Here is a 13,995-nt window from a genome sequence, read left to right as displayed (position 1 = left end):
AATACTGGTTTCATGTTAAGGTTTCTGCTGTGCCATTTTGCTTGTTAACACTCTGCAAGGCTTTGACCCATAATCCTCACCAAAATGTGCTTCATTTCCTGTTGGCCTACATGGAGCTACAACAGTGGCTCATCTTCTGTTATGCACAGTTGGTCCTTCAGCAGCAGTTGTATTTTATTTTTAGGAAGAGGCAGTTGGTCTCTCAGCTCCCATGTGCTGTCTAACTAGAAAACATGTATTAAATCGCTTCCAATTTGAACTTCCTTATCTTTCCCACCCCTTCCAATTTCTGAATTTTTCTTGGTGGTTTCCAGTTGCGCACAACTAAATAAATAAATCTGAAGGGAAGAATAATAAACTGATGGGTCCTGAAAGCAGGTTTACCCTGAAGAAATTCCCTCAAGTATGTAAGTGATCCTACGTTTTATTTACTTTGTCTGAAACATTTCCCCTGTTGTGTTTTCAGGTTTTTATTTACCTTGGGTTCGTTACCACCATGGGAGAGATTAAAATCTCTCCTGACTATAACTGGTTCAGAAGTACAGTTCCTCTAAAAAAGGTAGGTCTAGCTTTTAATTCTTGCTGCCCTGGGCCTGTGCTCATTTGGGAGGAAGGATGGAATACAGTATATGATTGATTGATTAATTGATTGATTGATTGATTGATTTGCCCTCTGATCCCAAGGACATGTATATGAGGGATCTTCTGGTGCTGTTTAGTAAAGGGACCCCTGACCATTAGGTCCAGTCGTGTTCGACTCTGGGGTTGCGGCACTCATCTCGCGTTACTGGCCGAGGAAGCCGGCGTACAGCTTCCAGGTCATGTGGACAAAGCCGCTTCTGGCGAATCAGAGCAGTGCACGGAAATGCCGTTTACCTCCCCGCTGGAGCGGTACCTATTTATCTACTTGCACTTTGACGTGCTTTCGAACTGCTAGGTGGGCAGGAGCAGGGACCGAGCAACGGGAGCTCACCCCATCATTGCGGGGATTCGAACCACCGACCTTCTGATCAGCAAGCCCTAGGCTCTGTGGTTTAACCCACAGCGCCACCCACATCCCACTTTACTTGATCCTTCATTGCAAACTCAGGGGCATAGTTAGCAGGACCCTAGAACTCAAAATATATATCAGGTACATAGACATGTTCTGTCTGTCCATATTACATGTGTGGAATTTTCTGCAATGTTTGCGTATAATTTGTAGTATGTGGGCAAGCCCATAAATCCTGACCTTGCTGGGCTGACTTGCCATACAGAAAATTATTGTTGCCTTCTGGTGTTTGAGATCAGCAATTCCAGGATTGAAGCATTAACAAAATTGCATTTTTCCTTATTCCGGAAGAATCATACCATACAGAGGTAAAGAGGTCTAGGAAGTATATATATGTGTGTGTGTGTGTTTATATAGCCTCCCCCCCCCCCTTTTAGAAACTCAAGATGGTGGAAAAATTTGGTTTGGTTTGTATTTTTTACTGTGAATCTACCCAGTTTGCACTTCCTTTGAAATCCACATTTTCCGATCAAAAAAAAATGTACAGTTGCATAGACTACTAGAGGGAAATGTGTAAAAATACAGATATTAACAAAAAAAATGCATATTGTATTGTTTGTAGCAATAGGTCTGTTGTGCATAACTTCCTATAAGAAAGTTTAGTCGTAATCTCCTTTCTTGCAACTTGAAGCTATTGATTCGAGTCCTACCCTCCAGAGCAGGAGAAAATAAGCATGCTTGCTCCATCCTCCATGTGACAGCCCTTCAGATATTTGAAGATGGCTATCATATCTCATCTTAGTCTCTTTTCCAAGCTAAACTTACCCAGTTCCTTCGAGCGCTCCTCATAAGACTTAGTTTCCAGACCCTTGATCATCTTGGTTGCCCTCCTCTGCACACATTCCAGCTTGTCAACATCCTTCTTAAATTGTGGTGCCCAGAATTGGACACAGTATTCCAAGTGTGGTCTGACCAAGGCAGAATAGTGGTATTATTACTTCCCTTGATCTGGACACAATACTTCTGTTGATGCAGCCTAGAATAGCATTAGCTTTTTTTGCTGCTGCATCACACTGTTGAGTCATGTTAAGCCTGTGGCTCACCAAGACCCACAGATCCTTTTCACATGCATTGCTAGTAAGAGAGGTGTCCCCCATTCTATATTTGTGCATCTAGTTCTTCCTGCGTAAGTGCAGAACCTTACATTTGTCCCTATTGAAAATCATTTTGTTAGTTTGCGCCCAGTTCTCAATCTGAATTCTGATTCTGTCTTCTGCGACATTAGCTACCCCTCCCAGTTTGGTGTTATCTGCAAATTTGATTGTCATCCCCTCAATTCCTTCATCCAAGTCATTTGCAAAGATGTTGAACATCAACGGGCCCAGGACAGAACCCTGTGGCACCCCACTTGTCACTTTTTTCCAGGATGATGAGGAACCATTAAGGAGTACTCTGTGTTCGGTCAGTCAACCAGCTACAAATCCACCAACTGTTACCTCATTCAACCCACATTTTACCCACCTCCTTGCGAGAATATCATGGGGGACTTTGTCAAAATCCTATCTGAAATCAAGATAACTATGTCCACAGCATTTCCCTGATCCACCAAATTTGTTATTCCATCAAAGAAAGAAATCAGATTGATTTGGCATGACTTACTTTTGAGAAACCCATGCTGGGTCTTAGTAATCACAGCATCCTTTTCTAAATGCTCACAGACTGACTGTTGAATTATCTGTTCTGGACCTTTCCTGGTATCGATGTCAAGCTCACTGGTCGCTAGTTACCTGGGTCTTCCTTTCCACCCTTTTTGAAGATGGGGGCAACATTTTCCTGCCTTCAGTCTGCAGGGTCCTCATCTACTCTCCAAGAATTCTCAAAGATAATAGACAAAGGCTCTGAAATTACATCTGCAAGCTCCTTTAGTACCCTTGGGTGCAGCTCATCAGGCCTTGGAGATTTGAATTCATTTAAAGTAGCTAGGTGTTCCCTTACTATCTCTTTACCTATCTTGGGCTGCAGCTTCCTTCTTACATCATTTATTCTGTTATCACCCAGTTGGGCATCACTTTCCTTTTGGGTGAAGACAGAGGCAAAGTAGGTGTTGAGTAGTTCTACCTTTCTCTGTTGCCCAGTAGCATTTCTCTATCTTCCCACGCAGAGGACCTACCACTTGCTTGTTCTTCTTCTTACTTCGGACATAGCCAAATAAACCTTTTAATATTATTTTTAACCTCTCCTGCAAGCCTGAGCTCATTCTGTTGGACCACAACCCAACTGTTGTAAATGTTGTAGTGCATATTGAAGACCGGGAATTTTCTGTGAAGCGATAGCCATTGGTGTCTGAGGCCAATGTTTCCCTTGAGTAACGCTGTCTTTCTACAAAGCATAGCAGCCACAAAGATAGAAGGTAGTGTGATGAGATGTGTGAGAGCATGCGTTCCCTGTGGAGAACTCTGCCCTGTGCCCACAGGAGGAGAGGGAATAAAAACGTCACAGCTGCTTCTGTTGATCACCTCAGACTGGAATTAATTTGAATGCCCTGCCCTCCCTGGCTTCAGGAAATAAAACTACAAGATGGAGTATTTGTTCTGTTACGAAATACCTGGCATCTTCCATAACATGCTTCTCATCAACCTGAATCACAGCTGTGCAAATAATTATTGCTTAGCTAAATAATCACAGTAAGACTCCTTGGAAGCATGGAACCAACATTCTCGTTTAGTTCTCCACATTTCTGTATCAGTTGGTGAATTTTTAAAAGACCTCCTGAAAATTCATCAGCATTTGAGTGTGATTTTCTGCTAATATACACATTTTTGCAAAGCCACTTTCCCGCATATTATGCACTTTTTGTATGTTATTTTCGCTAATGTATGCATTTATATGCATATTTTACCCTAGATACACATTTTTGTACACATTACTTAGCTGGAAAACTACATTGCAGAATTGGAGAAATGGGGATTTCAGAGGATGATGGTTCTGTTTTGCATTGCAACCTATTTTGAAAAGTGTGGATTAGGTAGGCAGCAGTGGCCCTTTAGGGCAGGCTTCCTCAACCTCGGCCCTCCAGATGTTTTGAGACTACAATTCCCATCATCCCTGACCACTGGACCTGCTAGCTAGGGATCATGGGAGTTGTAGGCCAAAAACTTCTGGAGGGCTGAGGTTGAGGAAGGCTGCTCTAGGGTATCAGTCAGGGGTCTCTCCACACCCTACCTGGAGATGCCAAAGATTGAACATGGGAGCCTTTGCATCAAAAAGCATATGCTCAGCCACTGGGTTACGGCATGTCCAGAAAATAGTTAGCATCATGTGATGTGGTGAACTCTTATCACCTCAGCAGTGAGCATGCATTCAGAGAATCTCTTGTATGAATCAGGGCTAATATCGTATGCTGAGTAGACCTGAATTCAAGCACTTCTGTTCAGTGGGGTGCCCCTCTACAGGAAATTCTCATCTTGTTAATACACACACACAAATTTCTCTTTTAGAACATGAAAATCAAAAGGCAACTGTACAGGAACTCTGTTGGTATTGGATTTCTGGCATGCAGCCCTGTTTAGGATTATCTTTGAGTCTTTTTTGTTTTAGGTCAACAGTGCAAGATTTTCTAGCAACATGTGATATTTCACATGCTTCCTCAAGTACAGCTTTTACTGTAGACCAGAGACATCTAGCCAACCAGCTCTTAAGGTTTTGCCAGCTGCTTTCCTTTCAAATGTTAATCGAGGCGTTGTGTGGTGGTGGAGGAGGAGGAACAGCTGAATTTGTGCTATTGTTTCCAGCTAGAGAAGTTCAATGAACTTGACACTGATTGAATAAACTGGATATTTTTATGCGCAGAAGATTTTGGTGTAATCTGCAATCGGATAAATTAATGTGGGTTTTGTAATTGACTTAAACATAGGGTGAGGGTTTCCCTTATTCGTGTTACAGAATACTTCATTGAGAGTAAACACATAGGGCAAGATCCAATGAAATGCCGACTGGACACAACAAGGTTTGCCTTCCACTCTCCTTTATCTGTTTTGGAGGATCACTGAACCCTCCAGAACAGATCTTTGGAGCATGGAGGGACCACAATTGGATTTCACCCATATTTTTTGTAGCCTCTTGGAAGTGAAGGGATTGTTATAAAAACCTGGAGCTCATTGCACTAAACATTCCTGGATAAAGCGGACACAGAATGTACTTCAGTAAATCTTAATCGGTGAAGTTAAAGCACTTCTAATATCATGGTTAGTTTATAATTGTGACCGATCTTCAGAGCAATGTTCATATTAAAGCCAAAGCAAAAACTTAAAAAAATTACTTTGGGCTACACACTCAGGGGCAAGTTCTATTGAACTTAATGGGATTAACTTCTAAGCAGACATGCAGTGAATTGTGCCCATCTTTTAATTTGGGAAGTCTCTCCAAATGTTGCTGGGTTATGGCTCCCATCATCTTTGACCATTGGCCAGGCTAGCTGGGGTTGATGGGAGGTGGAATTCAACATCTGGAAGGCCACAGAGCAGCCACTCCCATTTTAATGAATGTACGGTAAGTCTGCGTTGGTCAACGTGGTGCCCTATAGACATTCTTGGTCTTCCAATCCCATCAGTCATAGTCAGCATGGCCAGTGGCCAGGGATTAAGGAAAATGTAGTTTGATAACATCTAGCGGGCACCACATTGGCAACCCATGGTGTAGGTGTTTTACATTTATCCATTAACCAATTCTTTTTTTATCTGAGCGACTCCATACTCAGAGTGGTTTTGGATCTGAAATGGCTGCTGAGAGTCTCATTTCCTTGCGCAACCTGCAGTGTCTAAGAAAGGAAGCCAGCTGCATGTTTCTTTCCTCTGAAGCTTGAAGAGCAAAACCACTCTTTCCATCCCCCAATATTTTTTCAGTCTCATGATTAGTGATGACGAGTTGGGAGAGTGGAGAAAGTCTGACTTCTGAATATTTTAGATTTGCTTACGTCTTTTCTAACTTGGATCTGTTCCAAAGCAGAATGTCTTGATGCTCACATGATTGAGTTCCATGCCTGCTCTCCTGCAGTAGGCGTATGGCATGCATATTGAGTACATTAACTTTGCTTTGGCCTGTGACCATTTTGGGGTGGGGGAAGGCATATTTGGATCCACAACAATATTGTCTGGGGGGGGGGGTGTAAACAGAGAGAAGGGAAGGAGATCATTTTTTATAAACCCCAGTCTGGACTGGGCATGACAAAGCCATTACCGTAATTATTTCATCACTTTGCATGACAGGATCTTGCAAAGGACTGTGCATGTTACATGTGAATAATACCTTGCAGTGGCAGGTTGTGTGGCTTACACAGAATCAGTTGCAAAGCAGCCAAATGGCTGGTTCATGGAGCTGGTTGAAAAGCAACTGATTATATTTCACAGTTGCACTTCTTCTGCCTCCAGATGTGTTTCAGTAGGCTGCGTAAACATAAGATGCGACAAGCTAAGACTACTTTGCAAGCAGTCCGTTTTTAAATGTAAAGCAGAGAAGAGATTCCTGGAATCAGAGTAGCAGAAAATATTAGACTCTGGAGTTAATTGTCTTATTCCATCTGTCTCCCCCCCCCCCCTTTAGATGCTACTCTGCATTAATTTTGCTTTAGATTGTGTTAAGCCAGCCCTACTGTATTTGGGGAGCTCATTCTGCTCATTTGGTGTCATGGTTATTTACCCCCCCCAAATCCTGCCCCAATGATACCACCACCCAGAATTCATTGATGGCTGTGCTGAAGGAATGCTAACTACTATGTGCATCAGAAGAAGCCATTTTTACCTTCTCTGCATTTATTTTACAGATTATAGTAGATGACGATGACAGTAAAGTTTGGTCGCTCTATGATGCAGGACCCCGTAATATTCGGTGCCCCCTTATATTTCTCCCACCTGTCAGTGGAACGGCTGATGTTTTCTTCCAGCAGATTTTAGCTTTGTCTGGATGGGGTTACAGAGTCATTGCTGTAAGTATCTTCAGCACAGTCCTGAAATTCTCAGCATTTGAGCAAATGTTAAATCCATATTTTTATGTATGTTCTCAAAGCAATATGAAATGTACTAGATTTCAGCTATGGCTGTCCAAGCCTGTTCTTTGGAATTCTCGTCTTGCGGCTTTTTCATGTGCCTATATTACTTGGGTGCATATTTTGTCCCTAAAGCCTGCTCTGAAATTTGATACTAAGGGTTTTAAGATCGCATTTAACCTTGGTGGTTTTATTTAATGAGAGAACATTCCTCTGAGGCAGGATATCTCTGGGTCAACACCATCTAAACCCTTTTGGTAATTCAGATTAGAATTCCAGCCTTATAGTACAGAGATCGTCTTAAGAGCTGAGGCTTAAAACTTAGGATATGGGAGATGCATATCTTTTCCCAGTAGTGATAGAAGATTGATAAGGGGCTCCCTCTCACTACTCTCCCAAGTGCTAATTTAATGCATGTCAGCAAAGCTCTTGGAACTCCCATCCACTGGAAAATAGTGAATCTCAGGTGACATTTGGAGAGTCTAGGTTGGTTTATCTTCTGGATTCCAGGACTTCTTACACTTGTTGGACTGTTATAAAAAGCTTCAAGCCCTAATGATGATCATAACGCTGAATAAACTTCCTCAACCTAGTGTCCTCTAAATAGACAGTGGCTTCCAACAGCCCCAGCTATACTGGCTGAGGCTAATGGGAATTGTCCAAAGCATCTGGAGGGCACCAGCTTGAGAACATGAGTAGACTGCATAAAAATGTAGACTACGGCTAACTTTTTCTGTAACTACATATAATGAAATTGTTTTGAAACGTAGATGGGGGTGCAAACTTGTGCATTTCCCCCCTATTAGTGCTGCCTTTCAGAGGCCAGTGGGTAAAACTTTCAGAGGCTAGGGGCTAGTGCAGTGGTTCCCAACTTTTTTTTGGCCATGCCCCACCTAAGCATCTCTAAAATCCTGATGCCCACCCCCATGACATATAATTCTTATTATTCAAAAAGTGAACTCCTATTCATGTGAAGGAAGCCTAAAAGGCCATTAACTGTTAATAACTCATTCTCGAATTGCCTCCCTTAAAAATCAAATTGTCCCCCTGGGAACCATGGGGCTAGTCAGTAAAACTAAAAATGAAAAATGAATCATTGAATATTGAAAATCCAGACTTGGATGGCAGACAATAATGTGAAGAATAATGGGTTTTCAGACGAGATTGCTTTATCACAAGGGTACGGAACTTTTGGCCCTCCAGATCTTGTTGGACGGCAACTCCCATAATGCTTTACTGTTGACTGCCCTACTAGTTGAGACTGATGGGAACCCAACGACATCTGAAGGGCTGCAGGTTGCTTCACCCAGGCTTCATAGCATGCTTTGACCTCGTACAAGGTGGGCTTCTCCCCATATACGATGCAGGTGTCTGTCTAAGTTGCTAGCTGCTTCTTAAATTATTCTTACTGGTGAAGAGGGTTAAAATGCATGTTTTTACATCTTTGTCTTTGTTCATGTCACCATTGTTAACCTACCTTTCTAATCTTAGCTGCAGTATCCAGTTTACTGGGAAATTTTTGAGTTCTGCGATGGATTCAGAAAACTATTAGACCATCTACAGCTGGATAAAGTTAGTGCCCTGAGATTGACAAATAGCCTGTGCTTACAATAGAAATGTTAGGTAAAAAGCCTAGAGTTTATTCAGAATAACCTTAATTGCTCCAACAAAGGAGAGCCCTCTCCTGTTATTTCCCAACCCCATTGATTGATTTTTTTTTGTTGTTGCTCTTTTTTCAGGACCTTTTCTAAGTAAACAGCATATTCTGGGTAGGACTTGGCTGTTCTTAAATTGTAATAAATCTTCCAAAACATATTTTCTCTAAAATGGTTTATAATAGCTGTTGAATGGAAGCTTGTATAAGCTGTGTGTGAAAGAGTATAAGTTATTTTTGAATTTATATGCCCCCTGCCCACCTTTTGTCGAAAAGGCCCCAGGGTGATTTATAGAAAAATGGAAATACGTTTCTGTCTGGTAGACCTTACTTTGTTTCTGCAAGGACCATTGTCTATGAATATAATTGATAAACTTTGGGAAATCCCAAATGGGGAGGATAATCTTATTTGGAACAACTTTCTCTACAAAATACCATGACAGTGATTATAGCAGTGCCTGGTAAACTGCAGGCCCAAGAGCTGGTTGCGATGCCCTTGCTTCACCCCTTGAGTGTTTTACTTGGCAGGAATATTTCACTGAACTGTAATAGTGCCTCTTGTTTACCTTGATGGAGGATAGAGAGGGGTGTGTGAGTGTAAATAAACCAGGCTACTATACTGTTCTGGTTGCCCAGAAGGGAATGCAACCCTTGGGATGAAAAAAGGTTCCTCACCCCTGTGGTTTGGCATAGTGCAAGGGCAGCCAGCCTGGTGGTGCCCTCCAGATGTTGTTGGACTCCAACTCTTACCAACTCCAGCCAGCATGGCCTGTGGTTGAGGATGATAGGAGTTGTAGTCCAACAACATCTGGAGAGCACCACATTGGCGACTCCTGGCGTAGTCCTTAAGAGCAAAGTATGAACGAGAAACCACCTGGTTTAAAATGCACCTCTGCCATTGACTCTTGCCAGGTAGTCTTCGGCAAGCCAGTCTCTCTCCACTTTGCACCTGCAATACAATCATAACACTGCCCTAGCTTTCGAGTGCTTTTGAATGCAAAACATCATACAAAATGCATTAATAAAAACAGTTAGCCACAGGGTGTTGCTATTATTTATTGCGATATCTTTTACTTTTAAAATTAGGTTCACGTCTTTGGTGCTTCTTTGGGGGGCTTCCTTGCTCAGAAATTTGCTGAATACACTCACAAGTCTCCCAGAGTCCAGTCTCTGATTCTGTGCAATGCTTTCAGCGACACCTCCATTTTCAACCAGACATGGACAGCAAACAGGTGAGATGTATGTAGGCAAAACAAATAGGTTTTGGGTTGTGGTTTAGATGGGCGTAAGGGCCACTTCCTGCCTACTGTTTGTGAACTTTGGGTTAGGTAGAGTTATGGCAAATACAGCTTGGCCTTTGCAAAGCAATTAAAAAAAACTGCTTCACTTTCTTAGAATTAGCTTTTGGAGCCCATAAATGTTATGTTATTTTATATATATATCTTCTGTTGTTGTATTAATGCAAGCAGTTACGAGTACATGCTTTAATGCCGAGGGAGTTCAGTATGTCTTGTGTTTTAATGTTTGCACGGTTTATACAAAATGTTTCTCATGACAATCCAGTGCTTCTCCTGGAGGGAGGAGAAAGCGACAAAAAATTGACCTTTCTATAATTCTCTTTTCAGCTTTTGGCTAATGCCTGCCTTCATGCTGAAGAAAATTGTCCTTGGGAATTTTGCATCTGGTCCTGTAGATACCGAAATGGCTGATGGCATTGATTTCATGGTTGATAGGGTGAGGATTCCTGGTGATCAGTTGTATGCCTTTGCTTTAAGATTTGCATGCTGAAATCCCATCTAATATTGGTTATTTTCCTCTTCCCTTCTTCCTTCAGTGCCATGTCTTTTACACATTAAACTTTAAGTTTAAAAAGGACAAACCATGCCTATTCTTGCTTATGACTGTTCTGGTAGCCTCTTTGGCTGTGAAGAGTGGGGCAAATGTGCTTCAAACGCCCAGAGGTTGCGATAAGCTTGGTTATTTCTTTACTGCCCTGCCTTGAAACAAATTCACAACCTTCTTTTAAATTAATTTATTTTTCCTGAAAGCTGGAAAGCCTGGGTCAGAGTGAGCTCGCTTCAAGACTTACCCTCAACTGCCAGAATTCCTACGTGGAACCTCATAAAATCAGAGACATTCCTGTGACTATCATGGATGTAAGTTACCTCTTATTTAGGATGTGGGATTGGGAGAGGAACACTTATTGAGCATCATTCTAGGAAGATGCAAGGTCCAGTTTTGGAAACGGAGAGAACATCAGCGAGAGCATGCCTATTTTTAAAACGTAGCTGTGTCCCTATAGGACTACTTTCTCCAGTTATAAGAGGTGGGGTAATAGTACTACTTATCAACGACAGATGCTGTCAGGGCAGATGCATTTCATAATCTGTAGCAATTTTTAGTGGGCCGTTTGCAGAGCTTTTCAGAGTAAACAAACATCTTGGAAGTGGATGTGCCTTCCCCACAGCGATGGCTCAGCACAACTCCCTTCTCTGGCATCAAACGTTGTAACGCATTAAAAATGAATACAGAAGAGTTTTAATAAGGTGTAGGCAGTGTGGGGCTTGAGGTCAGTTGGCATTACCTATTTTTCTTTCACTAAAAGCTGTGTGCGGATTTGCAGTTGACCTTTTTCAGCTGCCACTTTTTCATCTGGGATTCATGACCCCGAGATTGAGAGTCTCACGCTCTACTGGCTGAGCTATCGAGGAGCCTTTGACAGTCAGCAGCAGATTGAGTTGCACAGCTGAACTTCCAAAGCACAAGTGGCTAACCTGTGCCCCCACAAACGTTGCTGAACTCCAATGGCTAGTGGCAAGGGATGATGGGAGCTGTAGTTCACTGACAATGTAGCCACCCCTGTTCTAAACAGAAAAAAGTCTCTCTGTTAGAATGCATGGGATCTACAGGCAGTTCTTAGCATGGAATGCTTGTTTTTTTTAGGTGTTTGACCAGAGTGCTCTTTCCACCGAAGCAAAAGAAGAGATGTATAAGCTGTATCCCAATGCTAGGAGAGCTCACCTCAAGACAGGGGGCAATTTCCCATATCTTTGCAGGAGTGCCGAAGTAAACCTCTACGTCCAAGTAAGTCTGTAGCTTTAAATTTCTCCGCTGTTGTTTGGAAACCACAGAGCTCTGCCTGCATTGCCAAAGGGGTTTATGCAAGCATTGTGGTGTGAACATTGCTGACGGATTATCAGAGGATGAGTAAAGCTGGGGGGGGGGGGGTTATTACAAATCCCCATCCAGTGCATGTTGCATGAAGGAGAGAAAAGGAAGGAAGGTCAAGAGGTGTCTATTATTGGGCTGCAGGAATGCTTCTGTGTTTTAAGAAAATATCCCCCCCCCCCGCCACTGCCAAACGCAGGGTAATAGAAGATTCATGGCACTGCCAAATGTTTCTCTCCTGGAGTCATTTGGAGTTTGGGTGTTGTATGGACATGCCTGGCATTGTTCAAATATGCTGCTCCATACAGCTGACTCAATTTGGCTTGTGCTGCGTCTGGGAATGGTTCCTGCCTCTTTCTAGAAGACTCCAAACCCTTCAGATGGTGTGAAACTTGTGGTTGGTTTTTGTTTGTTTGTTTGTTGAAAGTGGAACAAGCACTGTTACAGGCGCCATATAATATTTGTTCTGCATTTGTTAAGAAGTAGATCTTTTAGTGTTGGTGCTGACCTTTAAAGCCCTAAACGGCCTTGGTCCTGTATACCTGAAGGAGCGTCTCCACCCCCATCATTCAGCCCGGACACTGAGATCCAGCGCCGAGGGCCTTCTGTCGGTTCCCTCACTGCGAGAAGCAAAACTACAGGGAACCAGGCAGAGGGCCTTCTCGGTAATGGCGCCCGCCCTGTGGAACGCCCTCCCATCAGAAGTCAAGGGAATAAACAACTACCTGACATTCAGAAAAAAAACCTGAAGGCAGCCCTGTTTAGGGAAGTTTTTAAACTATGATATTTTAAATGTATTTTAATGTTTGATGGAAGCCGCCCAGAGTGGCTGGGGAGACCCAGCCAGATGGGCGGGGTACAAATAACAAATTATTATTATTATTATTATTATTATTATTATTATTATTATTATTAGTGTGACGGCACCTTACACTTTGGAACTCCCTGCCTATTGACACCAGGCAGCACCTTCACTGGGCTCTTTTCGGTGCCTACTAAAAATATTTATGTTAAGACAAACCACCTCAGATATGTAGAATGCCGATCAGTTTATCACTAAAAAGTTTTAAAACATTTTAAAAGTAGAATCATTCTTGTTGCAAACTGCTGCGAGGATGTTGTTTTTTACAGTCAAGTGGTATATACATTCTATGAAACAAATAACCACAGTGCTGCGACTTACAGGAAAGGGTGAATATGTGCCACTTTGCCTATTTTTCCTATCCTGTAGATCCACCTACTTCAATTCCACGGTACTAGATATGCCGCAATTGACCCTTCCATGGTCAGTGCAGAAGAACTTGAAGTCCAGAAAGCCAATCTCCAAGCCAGCAGTGAGCAAGAGCAGCAGCAGCAGCAGCAGTCATAGTCCTTGGGACTCATGGAATCTCTTCATCCAGAGGGTCTTATCCTTTTCTTCTTCTTTTGGAAGTCTTCCCATCCAATCGCATCTTTTTCAGTTTGCCTTGATTCTTTAGTACTTAACCGGTTAGAACTGTGTCCTTTAAAATAGGTTGGACTGATTTCATTAAATGAAATGCAACTACGGACACTCTGTCACATCACTGTTTAAATGAGCTGAATACAGATTATTAAAAAAAAAAAGAGTTAAGGGTATCACTTTGGATGACTTGTTTTAGAAACAACAGTCTGAGATGAACTTTTGCTACCAAAGCCTTCACGATTGTGTTCTTAAAGAGGATAATCTTATATATCCATGCAGAGAGGGGGATGTATGTATTATGAGCGAATTATGTATGTGTGCAAGTTCACTTACAATTCATAGGATATTTAGTTTAAAAAACTCTGTTGAAGTGCCAATATTGCTATTATTATTATTTTTCTTTTTATATGGTTGCCAGTTAATGCTTTAATTTGAGATTATAACGCATTTGTTTTTTTTATTGTCTTGCTTTCTAATTTTTTTTGAATAAAATTTCAGTTTCGGAAAAAAAGGCTTCTCTGCCATTAACAGGAGTGTGCACGGTAACAGGAGCTGCCTACACAGCTATAAACACACATTTAAGACTATTAGGCTTCATTTAACTGAGTGTTCTGTGGGTGTTTTCAACTACAACTCCCATCAGTCTTAGCCATTATGTGCTGGGGCTGATGGGAGTCACATGGAGGGCACCAGCTTCA

At 42.2% G+C, this 13,995-nt stretch overlaps 1 protein-coding gene across 5 annotated transcripts in view; it reads left to right on the top strand.

Annotated features, from left to right (window-relative positions):
- SPG21 (SPG21 abhydrolase domain containing, maspardin) overlaps window positions 1–13,754 on the top strand; it is a 76,691-nt gene extending 62,937 nt beyond the window's left edge. For 4 of the 5 annotated variants that reach the window (XM_033166922.1, XM_033166920.1, XM_033166918.1 and 1 more), the window contains exons 2-9: window positions 467–559; window positions 6,810–6,971; window positions 8,523–8,603; window positions 9,772–9,917; window positions 10,311–10,419; window positions 10,734–10,841; window positions 11,629–11,769; window positions 13,085–13,754. In XM_033166922.1, coding sequence (XP_033022813.1) covers window positions 497–559; window positions 6,810–6,971; window positions 8,523–8,603; window positions 9,772–9,917; window positions 10,311–10,419; window positions 10,734–10,841; window positions 11,629–11,769; window positions 13,085–13,222 — 948 coding nt within the window. In that variant the 5' untranslated portion in view covers window positions 467–496 and the 3' untranslated portion in view covers window positions 13,223–13,754. The remainder of the gene's footprint in view (window positions 1–466; window positions 560–6,809; window positions 6,972–8,522; window positions 8,604–9,771; window positions 9,918–10,310; window positions 10,420–10,733; window positions 10,842–11,628; window positions 11,770–13,084) is intronic. The other variant, XM_033166921.1, reaches the window with a different exon arrangement.
- The last annotated feature ends 241 nt before the right edge of the window (window positions 13,755–13,995 follow it).

Source organism: Lacerta agilis, chromosome 13, assembly GCF_009819535.1.
Source record: "Lacerta agilis isolate rLacAgi1 chromosome 13, rLacAgi1.pri, whole genome shotgun sequence".
NCBI lineage: Eukaryota > Metazoa > Chordata > Lepidosauria > Squamata > Lacertidae > Lacerta > Lacerta agilis.
This window is presented reverse-complemented; position numbering and strand designations above follow the sequence as displayed.